The sequence below is a fragment of the Musa acuminata genome, chromosome BXJ3-5 (genome assembly GCF_036884655.1).
Source record: "Musa acuminata AAA Group cultivar baxijiao chromosome BXJ3-5, Cavendish_Baxijiao_AAA, whole genome shotgun sequence".
In the NCBI taxonomy this organism is placed as follows: Eukaryota; Viridiplantae; Streptophyta; class Magnoliopsida; order Zingiberales; family Musaceae; genus Musa; species Musa acuminata.
This window is the reverse complement of record NC_088353.1, coordinates 45,143,765-45,162,868: the sequence shown is the minus strand read 5'-3', so window position 1 is coordinate 45,162,868 and position 19,104 is coordinate 45,143,765. Positions and strand designations below refer to the sequence as shown.

The window sequence follows — 19,104 nt, the reverse complement described above, 5'->3', positions numbered from 1 at the left end:
AATTAAAGCTATCGAATAGCAATTTCTTTTTTTCAAAAAATGAGAGACCCGCAGCTTGTTTAACGTAATCAATCCTTCCAGCACTAATGGATCACATCTCGAAGAACACTCGCACTGGAAAAAAAATCTTCAGCCAATGCACACGATGCAGGACCCGCCTAAGGTCATACGCACAGATGCAACGCACTAAGCAATAATCACAAAAGAAAAGCTGCAATGAAATCTTTTGCTGCACAATCCATCCAGCTAATAATGCAAGACTCATGTGCTATTTGTTTACGGAAGTCAACAATGAAAGTTTAAGAATAACATCAACACTTATAATGACTCGAGCCGAGCTTGATGGGCTAACTAACCTATCAACTTCGTTTGGTCTAAACCACTGACCAAAATACTGAAATTGATAATAGTACACTCATCAGACCCTTATAAGTCAATTTTAATCTTACTCACTTTCGATGTGGGACTAATCAGGGGTGTTACAATCACCTTTCCTACTCGAGTCCCGTCACCATACCCAAATGCTAGGTCGACTCTGATACCAAATATAATGACCCGAGCCTGATGGGCTAACTAGCCTATCAACTTCATTTGATCTAAACCATTGACCAAAATACTTAAACTGAAGTTGATAGTAGTATACTCATCAGACCCTTATAAGCCAATTTTAATCTTGTCCATATTTGGCAAGATTGTTACAGCACTCAGTATGGATTTTCATGTTTGGCTTTTCAATAAATTCCATCCATCTAAAACAAAATCATCTAAAGAACGTTAAGTAAACAAATAACAATAAGACCACTTGCATGAGTGTAATGATGCACAGCATCAAAAGCCATGAAAAATAGCAAGACATACATGGAAGTCATCAGTTTTACAAGGCTCAAGTATCACATCTATTAGTACTCCCAAGTATTTCTCAGGACGCTTCACATGTAATTAGCAAATATTCGGACTGGGACAATAGAACTGATTATCCACTTGGGTGTAAGAAAGATAAAAGGCATAATGGAACTATAACTCCCACCTCGTTTAGACATCTTTTCTGGGAACATTAACATCCATGCTGAATGTCTGTCAAAAAGACAGATCTCTAGCAATCTACACAATGAAGCTTCACCCGACATCATGAGAATGAATTTTAAAATAGCAAAATTAACTCAAACAACGTTCATATACTTACATAATTGTAATAGCACCATTACTTTCAGACAGCCCATGTAATTTCTAGTACCCAAAACACATTTAGAGACCATGGAGTCATCGGGATCACTAATATCTTGGGTACCAGAACATGCCCTTGATACCTTCAGGATCAGCTTCAAATCCCAAATTCTTGTAGAAATCCACCACTGCAGTTAATAACGGCATGACAACATAATGAATTTCAAAGTTTGTAGCATTATAAACAAAATACCTGAAAAAAATGCCATGCATGTGGTTATAAATGAAAGGAACACAGTACGATATCAGAAACCTCAAGACAAGATCCAAAATCATTGATGGTTACAACCTAAAAATAGCTATTTTTTCAAGGAGACCTCACATTTGAGTTCTTTCATGTATTATGGTTAAACAATTTAATAGTATTGGTCGTCTTTTTTATATTTCTTTTGACAAAATAATATTGGCAGTCAGGAAAGTTAAATCTTGCAGCAGTTGTTATTTAAACTAACATGTTATAAGTCAATATACCCAGAATCTGGAAGCTAAATAGCCACACATCAGGTGGAAACAGGAAATCCTTCATACTTATGCACATTCGTAGAAGCTAACTGAATGATGATAGATATCAACCAAGATGAAGTTTTGCAACACTTCTAGCTTGATAAATTTATGAACTGTACGCAAAAGATACCACTTGTGACCTTTTAACTAGTACCTTTATTATCTGCAAATAAAGTTATATTGCCAATATCTCTTTGCAGCAACACCCGGATTAGCTGCTCCACAAGTGCTTTACCTAGACCCTGCCCCTGAAAAAGCATCAAAGTTTCACAAGCTTTGTGCACATTACAAGGATTTTCCTAGGTAAATACATCCGAAACGAACAATGTAACTGCATATGAAGATTTTGACAAGATCTTCAGTTTAGTATTAACAAAATGAAAATATATGATTGTGCCTCACCTGATAGGAAGGATCAACAAGGACATCCCATATTGTCGCATTAAATGCGTGGTCAGAGGTGGCACGAGCCATGCCAATAAGTTGCTTCTGATCAATCCCCTCTGTGAAATATTTGATTGAAAAAATCACAATATAAAGTTGTTGTAAGTCTACAAACAAGCACAAGGTATCAGCAAAGTTGATTCTGAAAACAGCAAGTACCTGTGCCTGGAGACCTACTTATTAAATGAAGTGTAGCAACCAGATAACTATTTTTCAAAGATGCTGCTATTTTTGTTAGTGGTCTTCGGGGCCATCCTACCTGTCAGATCAAATTATAGGAAGAACAGGAAATATAACTAGTTAGTATAGCCAAACCAAGATAGTTGTTAAAAGCTTTGGTAAGACCTGGTGTATCTGATCCACCACCTATAATATCTCACCTCGTGTTTCTAGTTTAGATTTTTTTTTGTCTAAGTTTGGGCAAAAATAACCTAGTTTTCAATCTTTAGGTTCAAATCTTGAATAGATTTATAAGGACGTATCCAATACACAAAGCTCCTACCAATGTGGGGTCTGGGGAGAACTAATATCCAATACAAGAGGTTGTTTTTTGGCTCGAATCCTGCTTTCAAAGGCATAATCTTATCATTGTACCAAGTTTTGCCCTTAGTATTGTCTCATTATTTTTTATTCTCATTCTTTCATAATAAATTATTATAAATATTATAGGATTTTAAAAATATTTACACCTAAATTTAAGACAAAGTGAAATTTATAATTCTTATCATGGTTTATTTTGAAATATGTTAACATCTTCATAATTTTCATTCAAAATCATTGAAATTCTCATATTAATATTTTTATAATACATCCAAACATATTGTAAAATTGATATTTATTGTTAGTGAAAATTTCAATTAATTAAATAGAGTTACAATGTTTTTTTATTTGAGTTACAATGTTTTATTTTAGTGACAAAAACCTTGTAAGTCTATTAAAAAACATTCTAATGAGAATATTTGTTTGAATATAATTCTTTTTACTAAATAAAATAAATATTATAATATTTTTCAAAAATTATAGACCTAAATTTAAGGTTCCATAAAAAAATAAGGATTTGTCATCCTTTATTTTGAAATATGTCAAAATATTCTTAATTTTCATTCAAAATCACTTAAGAACTCTAAATAAAATATTTCATGAAACCTTAATACATATAATAAAGTTAATATTTAATATTTATGAGAATTTGAATTAATTAAGACTGAATTGCATTGTTTTGAATAGGGTTTCAGTGTTTTTAGTTCAATAAGAAAAATATCTTTTAACCCAATTAAAAACATTGTAACCGATTGGTTTATCATCGATTGAATGTTTGACTGATTTAGTTTAGCTGGGTTTAGCTGTTAGATATCAATAAGGGTATTTTTATTGTCTTGAAAGATAAGAGAAAAATGAAGGATGTTTTCTGAGAAAAACCCAAAACTTGGGTCTTTTCTTGGAAAATCAATGAATTTCTTATACGTTATGAAGTTCCAAATATCAAATAAAATGATAGCTATACTATGTTTATCTACAAAAAGTCAATGGCTTAAAAAGCAAGAGGGAAAATCACAATATTAGGTATTAGAAGCAATACACAGTTTATACTTTATACAGTATATAAGAAACAAAAAAATGAAAGAAAATTAAAAAGGGTTTATGTCTAGAACATAAAAATGAGACAATATTTTTTAAGTACCTTATCACATAAAGCTTGCACATCATATACATCAACGTCTCCAGCTGAAGAAAAGATGATCTGCTCAAATGTTCCGTCAGGTTGGGTCTTTTCAAGAAGCACTATATCTTGTGGAAAGGGGTCTTCTTCCATAAAAGTTGAAGGTGGCTCAACAACTTGTGTTGAGTTGTTATTCTTCAAGAAGCTGCATAATCAAATATGAGTTAGTTGAATATGCACTAAGTTCAAAGAAGCAGAATTTCACATGCAACATCATTTGCTATGTCAAGGAAGGTGATACCTCACAGTCCAACAATAAAAAATAAATAAATATAGCAATACAGTGGTTGTTGCCTACTTATGTATGCATGTTTGCAAATGTTGACATATGTCCCTAATATTTAACTAGGTATGTACAAGCACATTTAGCTCTGTACAAGAATAAATGTTGAACCCCTCCAGAGTTGCCTTAATTAAATATATATCTTTTTGAAACAACTTTCAGCATTACTCAAAACCCCTCAAAAGGAGACAGAGTGAAGCACCAAACATCATAAGCTAGCAATTAATAGAATATTAATTATCCTAGCCAGTAATTTTTCACTTGCCAACCAAACATGACTGCAAACAACCTCATTATTTCCCAGAAGATTAGTAAAACATGAAGAGGCTATATTGTTGATATAAGAATGCCTTGTTAAGATTGCAAGTCAAAAAAAAATACAAGTCAAATTGATCCAAAAATCTATTTTCCCAAATTGAAACATAAAACCATAGTGAAGATGAGTAACAAGTTATAGATTGCAATAAAATTTATTTGATTCCAGTAAAGTTTGAGAAGAATAAAGGAATTGAAAATTTAGCATATAACATCAAGTACGATGAGAATCCTCAAAAAACATATATAGATCATATGAATGAAAAGTTAATGTACATTTTCAGTTACCCAGATTTAATGGAATCCCAAAAGCTAGCCCTCAAAGGCAGAACCATTGCCCTTCTTTTTGCTGCAAAACAAATATGTGCATCATTGATTCCTAGTGCCCAAAAAAAGGTAAAATGCTTTTAATATTGAAATTTAACATGGCAACAAAGATATGATACTAAAGAAACAACAAATTAGAATTGTATATCATGCCTATACAGAATTGCTATTGGATTTTGCTTTACTCTTCCTGGGCCAAGAAAAGAATTATGTGGATCAAAGTTTAAGTGTGAAACAATTCAAAGGTGTTCATCATGTTACCGCAAGATACAAAGAAACAAGCCTCCATTACACTAAATTTCATTGATTTACAGACCTTTAAGTCTTGAACTTTCTTTAGATCTTGAAGAATGGTTCGAGACTTCGATTTGAAAATTAAAAAAAAAATGTTACCAAGAAAGAAGACTGATCAAGAAACAACATGAAAGTGGAATGAGGGAAAAATAGCTAATAAAAATGTTTAAGAAACCAAGAAACACTAAACAAATAACACAATAGATAAAATATTGATTGTATAAATTTGTCAGGACAAAGAAGTAAACAACACAGACATAAGCTTTTGGTCATATACTCTAATCAAAACTTTCTTCCTTGATAAATCATTTCTCTTTTTTAGAATCACAGTAACACTGAGAATCATATCATGAGTTCAACTGGACAAGTATCAGGCTTTCCAGTTTCCTAAAAGAATAATCAAATTGGTTTCACAATATGGCTTCCATGGAATTTCAAAGCTTGGTGGGATTTAGTTTCCTAGTACTAGTGGTACCGACTCATACAGTTTAGTCAGGCTATGAAACAACAATTATGCTGATCTCCCAGTTGGGTGGTCCTGCCCATGACTTAAGTGGTGAGACCCATGGGGGTTAATTAAAAAACCCTAACCCTAATCTTATATGAGTTAGATAAGAAAAACCTAAAAGATGGCCGTCATAGGAAAGAAAAGAGCTTTCATCTAGGAAGAAGAAAGATTTGATTATTGGTTAGTGAAATTGGTTCCGATTATCATGATTTTTTTTATGTTGATCTAGACACCATGCTGTTTAAATTGATCGGTGTAGATCTTTAAGGTTTCTTTTTCTGTTCAGTTTTTTCCCCTGGTTTCGTAAAACTCATCTAAATGTCTAGTTTTCATATGATATTGATATCCTCTAGTTACTCTAGAGAGAGTAACATTATAGTCCTATTATTTTATAGTGGAAGATTGATCTAGTTTGCTCGTGATTTTTTTCCTTCACGTTGAAGGACCTTTCCACATAAATCTTGTCTCGTGATTTACATAGTATTCTATCACTAATAGGATTGGCTTGCACTATTAGAATATTAACAATATATTTTATATTAAATTATATCTTATTTGATTCATATAAAGAGAAAAAAAGAATATTATAGTGTTTGTCGCTTCCGCATATTTAGGACTCTATATATAATCTTTTCCCAACACTCCCTTATGTGCATATTACCCCTCTTTTTCTTTTTCCAAAAAATAAGAAAATTATATAAGTTTAACTTGATACAAAAGGAGCCCTGGGAATCAAAGCTAGGTAAGACAAGCAAATTGGAAGGCCAGTTGCCTTCCAAAGAAAAACTTTGATCTCTTAGCAAAATTGGCTAACTAGTTAATTGGTTTGTTGCCCTACCTAAACACAAAGCACTTTGAAATCCATACATTGATTGAGAAAACATTCACAGTCCCTTACTAAATTTATGAGTTGTCATAGAGAGGATCACACTCTTTGTTGAGAATTTGACTACAGCCATAACATCTGATTCAATCAGAATTATTTATAAACCATTAGCTAAGGCCTGTTCAGTGCCCTCTCTGATTGCAATTAACTCCTAGAGCAAACGTTTCCCTTGCTGTATACATTTGCAGCCTGTCATAATACATCGACCATAGCTTAAACAAACCACAAAACCAGCACCACCACCAAAGTTTGGCTCCAGTATCCATCTACATTGATTTTACACCATCCAGCATCCGGAACTTGCCACTTAACCAAGACTTGCCTTATGTCTTTGGTCCCTTCAGATATGCATGAATTCAGAGTATATATCATAGTGGAAATCCTGTAGGGAACTAGAGGAGTGCATCAAAGGCCATTAAACAAGGCATCATCATGCACCTTCCAAGTCATCCAAAAAGGGTTAAGGATTAAAAGGGAAAATACAAAGAACAAAAAGACATCCCCCCTTTTAGGAGTCAAACCATAAAGAACAAAAGGACGAAAAGGAAAACAACTACTGTAATATGAAAAGGGAAGAAAATTACAATGCCAAGCCATGAGTTGTGAAGGCCCAAAGGTAGCATCACACTAAGTCACCAATAGTTTAACAATTGCATAGGAAGCAAATCACAGAACTTTAACCATATTACAGTAACAATATAAAGCCAAAGATAGTTTGACAACAACTGTTAATAAAGATACATATTTCTCTGCTAGCACAGGTAGTAATATAGGCGTGATTCTTTTGATTATGTAATATAGCAAAATTCATTCTGATTACAGAGTAAATACAAAAAACATACTAGTTTTAATTTTAAATGAGTAAAATATGCATAATTTACTTCGAATACAATGTGATTATAAATGTAAAAACCATTTGAGTGACTTAAAATGAAGGTGCTTAACCTGGAACGAACCCAGAGAGTCCATTATGAATCCAGCACTTGTTTGAAACTTGAAACCAGCAAGCAAGGTGATGAACCAAATATCTGAGATGGCCAAGATATGTAACAATAAGAAGACAATAGAATCATTATATCTTAAAAACCTTCATTCAGGAATTTAGCTTATCTGATTCCCAATGCCATATCATATAACACAGTCCATCTGAAGATTTATGTAACTTGAGAAGTCATATGCAATCAAACATATACCAGGATCACTAAAGCAATATTACAATTTTACATTTTGCACTTCAAATTCCAAGTAGCATTTTCAAGAAATGGTTAATAAATTTTCATAGTTCTTTAAGAGGTAATATCACACTTATAGTAGAATGTAGATATTTTATATTTTTCTCAATAAAGAAGTCATATATCATGCATTAGATAATTCCATCCTCAATATAGAAATGATATATCATGTGTAGGATAATTCCAAGCCTAGAGAGTGAGCCTTGGTTCAATGGGAAGCGACATGGGTTCAGGTCACTAGAACAGCCTCTTTGTGTATTTAGATGTAAGGTTGCATATATTGATCCTTCTCAGACCTCGTAGTAACGACCTGCAAACTTGCATAAATGCAGTGTAAACAATTGCAAGTGCTAAGTCCTAAATTTCTATACTTGCAACTAAAACTAAACAAATAGTTAGGGATATTACATCTTGTTTTTGGTGGTGGCAATTAAAAAATGAGATCATATCAAGTTATTCGCACCTAATAAGTTAAAAAAATCCGTCAGGGCAGAGGGAGGACTTGAAGCTCACCAAGGCAGGAGGAATCAAAATCTGCCATGGTGGAGGAAGGACTTGAAGCTCGCCAGAGCGAAAGGAGGACTCAAAATCTATCACGACGGAGGAAGGACTAGAAACCCACTACGACGGAGGCACAAACCGAATGTGCACGAGACGCATGAGTCGAAAAAACCAGACTTGCGTGAGAAGAAATCTGCCATAGCGAAGGCACAGGCCAAATGTGCTCAAGACGAGTGAGTCGAAAAAACCCGACCTGCGTGAGAAGAAATCCACTATGGCAGAGGCACAGGCCAAATATGCCCGAGACGTATATGTCGGGCAAACTTGACCCACATGAGAAGAAATCTGCCTCAACAGAGGCACAGGCTAAAATGTGCCCGAGACGCGTGAGTCGGGAAAACCCGACCTGCGTGAGAAAAAATCTGCCATGACGGAGGCACAGTCCAAATGTGCCCGAGACGAGTGAGTTGGAAAAACCCGACCCGTATGAGAAGAAATCCGCGACGGTAGAGGCACGAGTCAAATGTGCTCGAAACACATGAGTCGGGAAAACACGACCCGTGTGAGAAGAAATTTGCCACAACGAAGGCACATGTCGAATGTGCACGAGACACGAGTTGGGAAAACCCGACCCATGTCAGAAAACACCCATCACGGCGGAGGCACAGGACAAATGTGCCCTATATGCGTTAGTTAGGAAAACCCGACCCGCGTAAGAAGAAATCCGTCACGGCGGAGGCATAGGCCAAATGTGCTCAAGACGTGTGATTTGGGAAAACTCAACTCGCGTGAGAAGAAATCCACCACAGCGGAGGCACAGTCCAAATGTGCCAGAGACGCATGAGTCAGTAAAACCCATATGAGAAGAAATCCACCACGGCGGAGGCATGAGCCGAATGTGCCCGAGACACGTGTGTTGGAAAAACCTAACCCACGTGAGAAGAAATCTACCACGGTAGAGGCACAGACTGAATGTGACTGAAACGCGTGAGCCGTAAAAACCTGACTCATGTAAGAAAAAATCTATCATAACAGAGGCATAAGCCAAATATGCTCGAGACGCATGAGTTGAGAAACCGAACCTCCACCGTCGTGCGAGGTGTGGAGGTCGGGACACCCGACCCCTGCCTCCGCCCGAGACATGGAGGTTAGGATGCTCGCACGGAGGTCGGGCGAGGCGTGGAGGTCGAGCCGCTTGACCCCCACCTCTGCTCGAGATGTGGAGGTCAGGAGGCCCGACCTCCGCCTCCACCAAAGGCACGAATGTCGAGAAGCATCGCACGAGGCATTTGTCGGGAAAACCCGACCCATAAGAGGAGATCTCGAATGATCTCGTATCGGATGAATTAAATGCTACACTTTAAACCCCTCTCATAAGAGCCCCGAAGCGCACCTTTGAGGAGATAAATGATAGGGAATATACTAATAGTCAGTCCGACAATTAACCACCATTTGCAAGCCATCGTGAAAGAAAAAGGTCCAAGTCACCCTCCATCCATCTGCCCGTGTGGACATAAAACCAAGGCAGACAATTCGGGACTATCTCCCCCTTATCGCCCATGTGAAAAAAAGGCCAAGAGGAGGGACATTGGAGCGGTTATAGATTGTCTCTTCCAAGATCAGGTATAAAAGCTAATCCCTAATGTTACACCAGGGGAGCTCTCTTCCCAAAAGAAAAATCCACACCCACTAAGAGACCTCGATCATTAACTTAAGCGTTAGAGGGATTGGGTTAGAAAATTTCCTCCGACCTCGGTCTTAGTGCAAGTGGTGCCTCCGAAGCTCAACACTTCCATCTCGAAGCCACCTCAGACACTTCTGTGCCCTCGGGTTTAGACCATGTCGGGTTGACTTAGACGTCGATAATAATTTCCTAGTAGTCTGCAAAAAAATTTTTTTTTTTTTTCGAAGTATGCATCTTGTCAACGGTTCCAATGGCTCACCGGGGCAGCCAATTAAATAAAACATGGGTTACTGAAATTGTTTGGAAATCCCCTTTCATGCTACCAAACTGAGGTGATTAAAAGGGATTGGAGCACAATACTGAGTCAAAAGCCGAAAGCCTCAGAATCTAATGCTCTTCTGTACGTGGATTGATAAACAAAATTCAGAGCAGCAAAATTGAAAGAGGACAGAACTAATAAGTGGAATATTGCTAAGCGAAAGAGGAGAGAAAAGCTTACGTAGGAGGAGGCGAAGGGATGGAAGCGCCGAAAGGCATGGTTCGTTCTGCGTTTATGTGCCCTAAACAACGCCTTATTCTTCTTAGTTTGATTCCTCCTATTTTTGTTGTAATTGTAAATGGGTGTCTCGCAAGAGAGCGAGGGAGAGATATGAGATAAGGAGATGGAGAGTGAGGGGAGAAGACGAGGGATTCCAGACACTTCACAGCAGGCACCATCAATCGATTATCGACCGCTTCAGTGCGTCATCTGCGTCGATCACGCGTTGCGCTGCGCGCACGAGAGTCGTGATTTGCGGCTCCTGCTGCGAGGAGAGGGAAGGATGGAACCGATTCGGTGCAATATTTGGGCCCCCACCAGCAGATCAGACATCGGCCGAGTCCAGCGGCCACACTCCATGTTGGATAACCAACGTCGGATTCGTATGCGAGGAGCAAGTCTGGTTGTCACGATCTGGACCGTAACATTGCAGAACCTTAGATCAGGCCTGGCAAATCGGATGGGTCGTATCGTGGTCTCGAGTCGAGTATCCGAGTTGACTCTAGTTTACTATGTCGATCGAACGGGCCTACTCTCGCATTTCTCCGTATATGCTCGAGCCCATATAAGTCAATCATAATCATATTATTTTATAAAATTTTTCGTTGAAAAAATATACATAGATATCTTGCAATGTATGGCTACCATTTCTAAGGTTAATGTATAACTTAAAAAAAAATAATTATCAATGAATCCATTTACAACGATGAAAGAAGATCACGATACAATGACTTCATCCACGGGTAGCTCTTTCCTACTCGAGCCCTCTCATCCTACCCAAATGTTAGATCGGCGTTGATACCAAATGTCACGACTCGAGTTTGATAAGCAGCCAATAACTTCATTTTGATTCTTCAACCATAGATCAAAATACTTAAGCGAAAATTATCATAGTACACTCATCAGGCCCATATAAGCTAATCATAGTCATTACCCACTTCTGATGTAGGACTAAGTGGGGTGTTACAATAATGATGCCAACATCTCATATTTAGTTGAGTAGGGCCATCACATAATGATTGAGTAGGGCCATCACATAATGATTGTACTGTAAAGAAAATACGAGTATATTAGTCATAGGTGCCCTATAAGTCAATCACGTGAGTGATGGTATGTGACATGATATGTACTCTTTTTACTTATTATTATTTTGGTATTTTATCATTTTATAGTTGCTTATATATATATATATATATATATATATATATATATATATATATATATATATATATATATATGTGTGTGTGTGTGTGTGTGTGTGTGTGTGTGTGTGTGTGTATTAGGAGATCAAATCAAAATCTCTTCTTTTGATAATATTAAGTCAGTAAACGTGAGACAATTAGATTGACCCAAGTGGCCTTCCATCATTATAGGTAGGAATTAATTCCCGATGTAGGTTGAATTGGTCGAGCCCCTTGAGACTCACCTATATCGTAATTCGATATCTTACCTACGACAGAGAGATGTCACCGGTGACCTAAGAATATAGTATGCTTAGTCGAGTTCCTCGAGAGCATATCATCGAATCAAACTCATCTTGTAACAAAGGTGATAACTTAACCGAATACTATAGTTGGTCGAGTCCCTTGAGGCCATGGTGGTTCGGAGGCCGAATAGGATAAGAATCACAAAGAGTTGTGATCGACAACAATTATCTATATTTACGGGCTAAGCATGATTGGTCGAGTCCCTCGAGGTTACGTTAAGATGTTAATTAGATCCCGATCCCCACTAAAGATTCGTCGGGGGTCTTCGATTCACATACTAGATGGAGTTGTATATTTCACGAGAAAATAGTATGAGTATATTAAGATAGAAGTCCTTATCTTAATTATTTATTTTTATAAAATATGTATGTTATTTATTTATACTATATCTTTATTTTAAAAAAAATATTATGTTCAAATCACTTATGTGACGTACTTGATGTTAATCACCTCATTGATCCAAATTATACGGATTGGCTCCACAACTTGAGAATTGTTCTCACGGTGGAGAAAATCACATATGTTCTTCATATAGTGATGCGTATGCTCAAAGAAGGGGCAAGCGAGGATAAGATCACTCACTACGTGAAGTACATAGATGACTCCACTCTTACTCAGTATTATATGTTAGGCTCCATGACTCTTGAGTTATAGAGATAACATAAAAAGATGGACGATAGATCCATTCTCCTACATCTTCGCAAATTGTTTGAGGAACAGAAAAGGGCTCAGCGATATGAGATATCCAAGAGTCTCTTCCGTACCACAATGACTATGGGGACACCGGTTTAGAACCATGTCCTAAAGATGATTGAGTAGATAGAGAAACTCACTAAGTCTAGAAATAGTCCTAGAGGATGACCTATGTATGGACCTTATGCTTTAGTCCCTACTAAATTTTTTTTCTTAGTTCATAATAAATTTTAAATGAAAAAGCTTGAGGTGACTCTCCCTAAGCTCCTTGAAAGAGGTATAGAGCAATATCAAGAAGAAGAAGCCAGTTCTCTATGCTAGTGAGACCAGAAAGAAAATGAAAGCAAAAAAGTCCCTTAAGAAGGGAAAGGGCAATGGCAAACCAAGTAAAGCAATTGTTGCTAAGAAAAACCTGACAAAAGACAAAAATCAGTGCTTCCACTGCGGCAAAGTTGGGGCTAGAAGAGGAACCGCAAAGAGTACCTTGTAGAGAGAGTGAAATAGAAGCTTGAAGAAATTTCAGGTACGTTCATGATCAATCTTCATTTGTTAGAGTCTTATGATAACACATAGGTATTTGATACCGATAGTGCTTATCACATTTGTAAGTTATTGTAGGTTTTAGCAAGACCTAAGAGATTGACGAGAGATGAGATGGACCTCAAGAGAGGCAATGAAGCAAAAGTTGCTATAGTGGCTATTGGTGATGTCTTCCTACATCTGCTTGGTGGAGCTATTATTATATTGGATACATGTTATTTTATTTTTTATATTATCAAAAATATTATTTTTATTTTATGTTTAACAATTAATGGATATAAATTAGTTTTGAAGAATAATGATTGTTCAATATTATTAGTTGATAAGATCATCACGAAAGGAATATTATATATTGGTTTGTTTATGTAGACACTATCGTACATATCATGAATGTAAGTGAGTCTAAGAGGAAACAAAATGAGGTGAACAATGTATACCTATGACATTGTAGGCTAGGTCATATCTATGAAAGAATGATTCAAAAGTTGTTAAAAGATATATACTTAGATCCATTCGACTATGAGTCATATGCAACTTGTGAGTCTTACCTTCGTGCAAAATTGACCAATTCTGTATTTAGTAGAACCGGAGAGAGAGTCATTGAGTTGTTAGAACTCATACATAGTGATATATGTGGCCCCATATCAACTCAGGCCATAGGTGGTTACTATTACTTTATTATTTTTATTAACGATTTCTGTATGTACGGACACATGTACTTGATGAAGTACAACTCTAAAGTCTTTGAGAAATTTAGAGAGCATAAGAATGAAGTAGAGAACCAGATTGAAAAGAGTATCAAGACTCTTCAATCAAATCGAGGAGGTGAATACATTTTTCACCCAGTTCCTGAATGACCATAAGATTCTGTCCCAATTAATACCTCCTTATACACCTCAGCTTAATGGTATTTTCAAAAGGAGAAATTGCACACTTTTAGACTTAGTACGATCCATGATGAGTTTCACTAACCTACCCATCTCGTTCTGGGGATATGTCATAGAGACCATAGCTTACGTTCTGAATCGAATTCAACTAAGTCGGTAGTGTCTACTCCATATGAGATATGGAAAAAGAAGAAGCATAATCTTAAGGTTGTTAAGATTTGGGACTGTCCTGCCCATGTTAAGAGACACAACCTGGACAAGTTGGAATCTAAGATGGAGCAGTGCAAGTTCGTAGTATACCCCAAGGAAACTTGTGGGTATTATTTCTATTACCTAAAGGACGAAAGAAAAAATCTTTGTAACCAAGAGAGCAATATTCCTTGAGAATGAACACATTCTTTGTGGAGATAGTAGAAGCGTGATAGAGTTGAGCGAGGTTAGAGAATCTAGCTCAAGTACCACTCCACAACCCGAGTCTATTCAAGTACCTAACACATATATTCTAACTTTACATAGGTTCGATAGAGTATCTCATCCTCCTAAGAGATATGTGGGACATATTAGAAGAGATGACGTTAATGATATTGATCATCAGACCTACGATGAGGCTATTGCGAGTATAGACTTCGGGAAGTGATAAGAGGCCATGAATTCAGAGATGGATTTCATGTACTCCAATAATGTTTGGAACATAGTTGATGCACCCAAGGGTATTATATCCATTGATTACAAATGGATTTTCAAGAAGAAGATTGGAGTAGATGGAAAGGTAGAGAATTATAAAACAAGACTATTGGCAAAGGGGTATCGTCAAAGGTAAGATGTTGACTATGATGAAATATTCTCACCCGTAGTCATGCTAAAATCCCTTCTAACCTCCATCCATAAGGCACTTCTCAAGGAGTTGGGCTCAACTCGGCCTGACCATCATGCTAGTGTTGTTTGACCGAAGAAGAAGTACAAAGTCATTATAAAGAGGACATTTTGTCCCCCAAGGGGGAAGGGGTCCAAGGAGCCAACTGTAGGTGGAAGTCCTACTTCAATAACACCGAAGCCTTCGGAGGGTCTGAGGAGCTCAAGGTCTCCCTCGAGACAAGGAGGGAAAAGGTCGAGATCAATAGTTGACCTATGCATGGGGAAGTCTCGACCTTTTACGGCTTTGACAATAGTTGATCTACCTAACTTGACCCTAAGCATACCACTACAACCGAGATGGGAGGGCTTGCTGGAGGGGCATAAGGTGTGGGATGACAGTGAAGCCTCATAGTGGTACTGTTATTAATCGTATGTTCGGGGGCAGCGAAATATATTTACCTCTCCCCCTCGGAGGTGCTGCTCGACTAGGGCTATGGAAACGAAGTGCTGGTAAGCCAAGTCATAGTTGGCTTTCTCAAAAAAACAAAAAAATTTCATTGATTAACCACTCATCTCTGCTTTTGTAGCACCATCATTATGTGACGTCCCTGCTCGACCGAATATGAGATGTTGGCGTCATTATCGACTAACAAGCTTGAGAAAATGATGACATTCAAGCATAGGTCGAGAAGTTAAAGAAGGTGAGAGTAGACCCTTCTACCACTACCGTTGCTAAGGTGGAGACTCGAGGGGTCAAGTTGGCGTGGCAATTGGAAGAAGCTAAGCGAGGGCTTACCACCCTTGCTAAATAGCTGAAGGAGGTTCAAGGCAGTAACCAGGTTATGAAGGATGAGCTGTTGTAATTTCACAAATGTCATGTAAGGCCCGTGGGAAGAAGAGGCCCAAACAACCTGATACCTACTTGTCTACGTTGATAGGAGTCCAAGAGGTGACTTAGGTTGATTACCAACTGTCTCCTCTATGAAATATTTATAGGAATATTTTCGAAAGTCTAAAGGTATTTCGAGTCAATTACCAACTGCTTTCCTTGTGAAATATTCACAAGAATATTTTCAAAAGTTTATAGAGTAGCTCGGGTCGATTATAAACCACCTCCCCTATAAAATCTTGACAAAACATTCCATCTCTTCAAAGTTAGGTATAAAAAACACACCCTTAACTACAGGTAAGGGGTAGGAGTCGAGAACTTAGAGCTAGAGAAGTTGACTTCAGGGTTAACTTAAGCATAAGTATAAGAGTGATCAGCTCGAGAAGCTTCCCTTGATTTCGGTCTTTGTGCAGGCGATAAGTCGGGAGAATATGTCTTCTATCTCCAGGTAATAAATCGGGAGAATATAGTTTCTATCTTGAATGACTCCATGCATACGGATCAGGACCATATCGTACTAACAAGAATGTTAACAATATTTTTCTCTAATAATAATAAATATTTATCTAATGGATGGCCACCCGCTAATGATCGTGGAGATCTGGCTAACTCTACTGCTGATATATTAGAAGCAGCCATGTTCGAGTTCACCAGTACAGATATCCGACAGAGTACTGTCAGTTGGCCAAGAAATTAGCTTCTTCCAGCGTCAGCCCTCCATCAATCGAACCACACAAACTTTCCAGGCAAACAACAAGAAGGGGTGGTTTAGCTTCGTTTGCCAGAATGCACAGTGCAACTTGTTTGTTCTCATAACATTCCGAGTCTTTTCAACTTGATCCGCTTGGTCAAAATAAGACAGAGGGACGCCATCGTTTCCAAGGGTTGTCGCTGTCTTTGAAGCCCTAATCTTCAGTTCTACCTCTCTTGTGTCAATGAAACTTTGGCAGTAAGTATCCAACCGACTTGAAAGAGATGGGAGGAACTTCACTTTCAGAGTAACCCATGTGACTCGAGCTAATCTTTACTGCTCTTTTCTTATCCTTCTGCATGAGCATGATGTCTTTTCGTTGCCTTCTTGTGAACAATCTAAGAACCTAGTACCAAGTATTGTCCATCCGTCCCCGCTGTTTAATAAGATATCTAATATACTTGTCCAGGAACCGTCACCCAATTTTCTAATTCTAGCTTTCAAGTTATGCCTTCAAATTTATCGGTACTCTTTTAGTTTCATATTGGTCACTATGAAAAAACTAGTGGCTTGAGAGAGAGCAAATAATGGAATATGCAGAAGGTTTCATATGTATGACACAGCAGCAGTGTCAAAACATGCAACTACCTTCACATGCTACATCTGTTTTTAACTAGTAAGTAGGCGCTTAGAAATGGTTGAAGCTACGTTTTTATTGTGACGTAATACAGTTTAATTTGTGCCAGAGGGATGTGAAATGATTCTAAGAAAGAGATGTTTGTTCCTTCACTTGAGTGAACAATCGATTATGACGTCCAAACCGTGCAAGTAGTATCTGATTTGCGCTATACTTGAAAAGATGTAGAGAGTGTCAATCCAATTAATTCGTAGGCATAGGGTGTCCAATGATTACCGAGTATGAATTACTGGAGATAAATCTAAACGCAAAGTAGGGGCTCAGCATGCATTCATTCCGGTAACGGGTGATGCGCGCTTCCTCCAGCAGAAGAAACAAGGGTTGAGATTAATTGAAGTCCAAAGGTTGTTCCTCGTTCAATTAGAAAATGCTGGTAGAGAGCAAGCTTGCATGTTTGTCTGCGTGTGGCCATTATTCACAAACCCTTGGGACCGGTACTCAATTTGTGATGAAAGAGTTAGCGAAGGTGGCTTTTAAGAAGCCTAATTAAAGAAGTCTAGCATCGGTGCACCAATGATCATCGCAAAACAGTCAGAGAACAATTCGTGCAGACGGATGCATCGCTAAGCTGGGACCTACATGGCACAAGAATTACATGCATGTATATACGTAGGTACGAAAAGAATTCGTGCAAGTGCATCCTGCCACATCGATCTCACGTACATTTGTACTGTTCGATGCCCTCGCCACTCGAGGTCATCACCTACATCTAAACGTGTGACGGAAGCAGCTCCACACGTCTCTCTCGATCTCTTTTTTCGCCGTCAACCTCCAACTTGGAACCGGAGCGAGAGCTACGCCACACACCACCGACCCTCTGCGGCGGTCCGTGAATATATATACCCATTATGTTTCTCGCTGAGCGCAAAAGTATCGCCGGGGTCATCGGGAGAGCTAGGATACACGTGGAGGGAGAACGTTGGCCGACACGTTACCAAACGGATTGCGTCGGGTCCCACCATGTTATCGCTTGTTCCCCCGCCAGCTCGGGACGGTGACGTGGCGGGACGTCCACCACGATAAGCATTTCGTTTGGTGGTGGGGTTCTGCGTCGGACCAGCCTCGTGTGTGGTGCGCAGTACTGATGAAGACACGGAACTCGTTTAGTCGACATCACGTGAGATGTTGGATCTCCCCCAAACCCCAGAAAAGGAATAAGAGATTCAATTCCATGGACTATCTTTCGAGGCAATGGTTATCCAAATCCCGAGGGATTTCGTTGCAGCGTTTGTTTTTGAATAATATATATATATATCATACGATATCGTCTTATATGTACTGCGCTTAGTCTTCCCCTTTACATCCACGATTGAAACTAAACAAGTTACAAGCAAAGTGTTGGTGAATTTTTGCATTTTTGGTGGCTAACAAAACATCTACATACACCTTTAAAGCTAGATATGATGGATGTCTATTAAAATATATCATCGGAGGAGAACGGCAATTCCCCTCTTAACGTACACCACGCGTTCGATGAGCTTAGTTTTGTGTTTCCATATATCTTTCGAGTCTTTTTTTTTTTTTTTTAAATTATAAAAGATAAATAATGAATATGAAACCTTATGATATAGTGTTAAGGTCTTTATTGATTAAACTAGTTGATATCTTTAAAATATGTCAAATATGACTTCAAGCTCATAACTTCTAAAAGGCTAGTCTGATATATCATCACATTACTGATAAATGTTTAAGGTATTCCATGCGTCTCATTACTGTTTAAACTCTCATCGTTATTGTTAGGAACTAAATTGTTAGATAAAAATTATTATAGTTATCACATCAATGTTATCCTAGGATTCGAATAAAAAGCTACTAGATTTTGCTCAGTTTCTCACCTATGTTGGGTGAATAAAATTACTTTGTGCTCTTTCTTGAATTAGTCAAGACTCACATACAAAATCAATG

At 37.9% G+C, this 19,104-nt stretch overlaps 1 protein-coding gene across 3 annotated transcripts; it reads right to left on the bottom strand.

Annotated features, from left to right (window-relative positions):
* Positions 1-807: 807 nt before the first annotated feature.
* Positions 808-10,733, bottom strand: LOC135637625 (histone acetyltransferase TAP1-like). 3 transcript variants are annotated; one of them, XR_010496340.1, is made up of 9 exons: positions 10,422-10,733; positions 7,451-7,533; positions 4,779-4,839; positions 3,854-4,037; positions 2,332-2,431; positions 2,131-2,231; positions 1,883-1,976; positions 1,184-1,352; positions 808-1,114 (listed from the first exon to the last, which is right to left on the bottom strand). XR_010496340.1 is itself a non-coding variant. In XM_065150282.1 (8 exons), exons 1-8 carry the CDS (start codon positions 10,637-10,639, stop codon positions 1,273-1,275), a joined length of 921 nt encoding a protein of 306 aa, XP_065006354.1. In that variant the 5' UTR covers positions 10,640-10,733; the 3' UTR covers positions 808-1,272. The 3 variants fall into 3 exon arrangements, 1 of the variants encoding a protein (XP_065006354.1); XR_010496339.1 differs by having other exon boundaries at positions 808-1,101; XM_065150282.1 differs by having other exon boundaries at positions 808-1,352.
* Between the last annotated feature and the right edge of the window lie 8,371 nt (positions 10,734-19,104).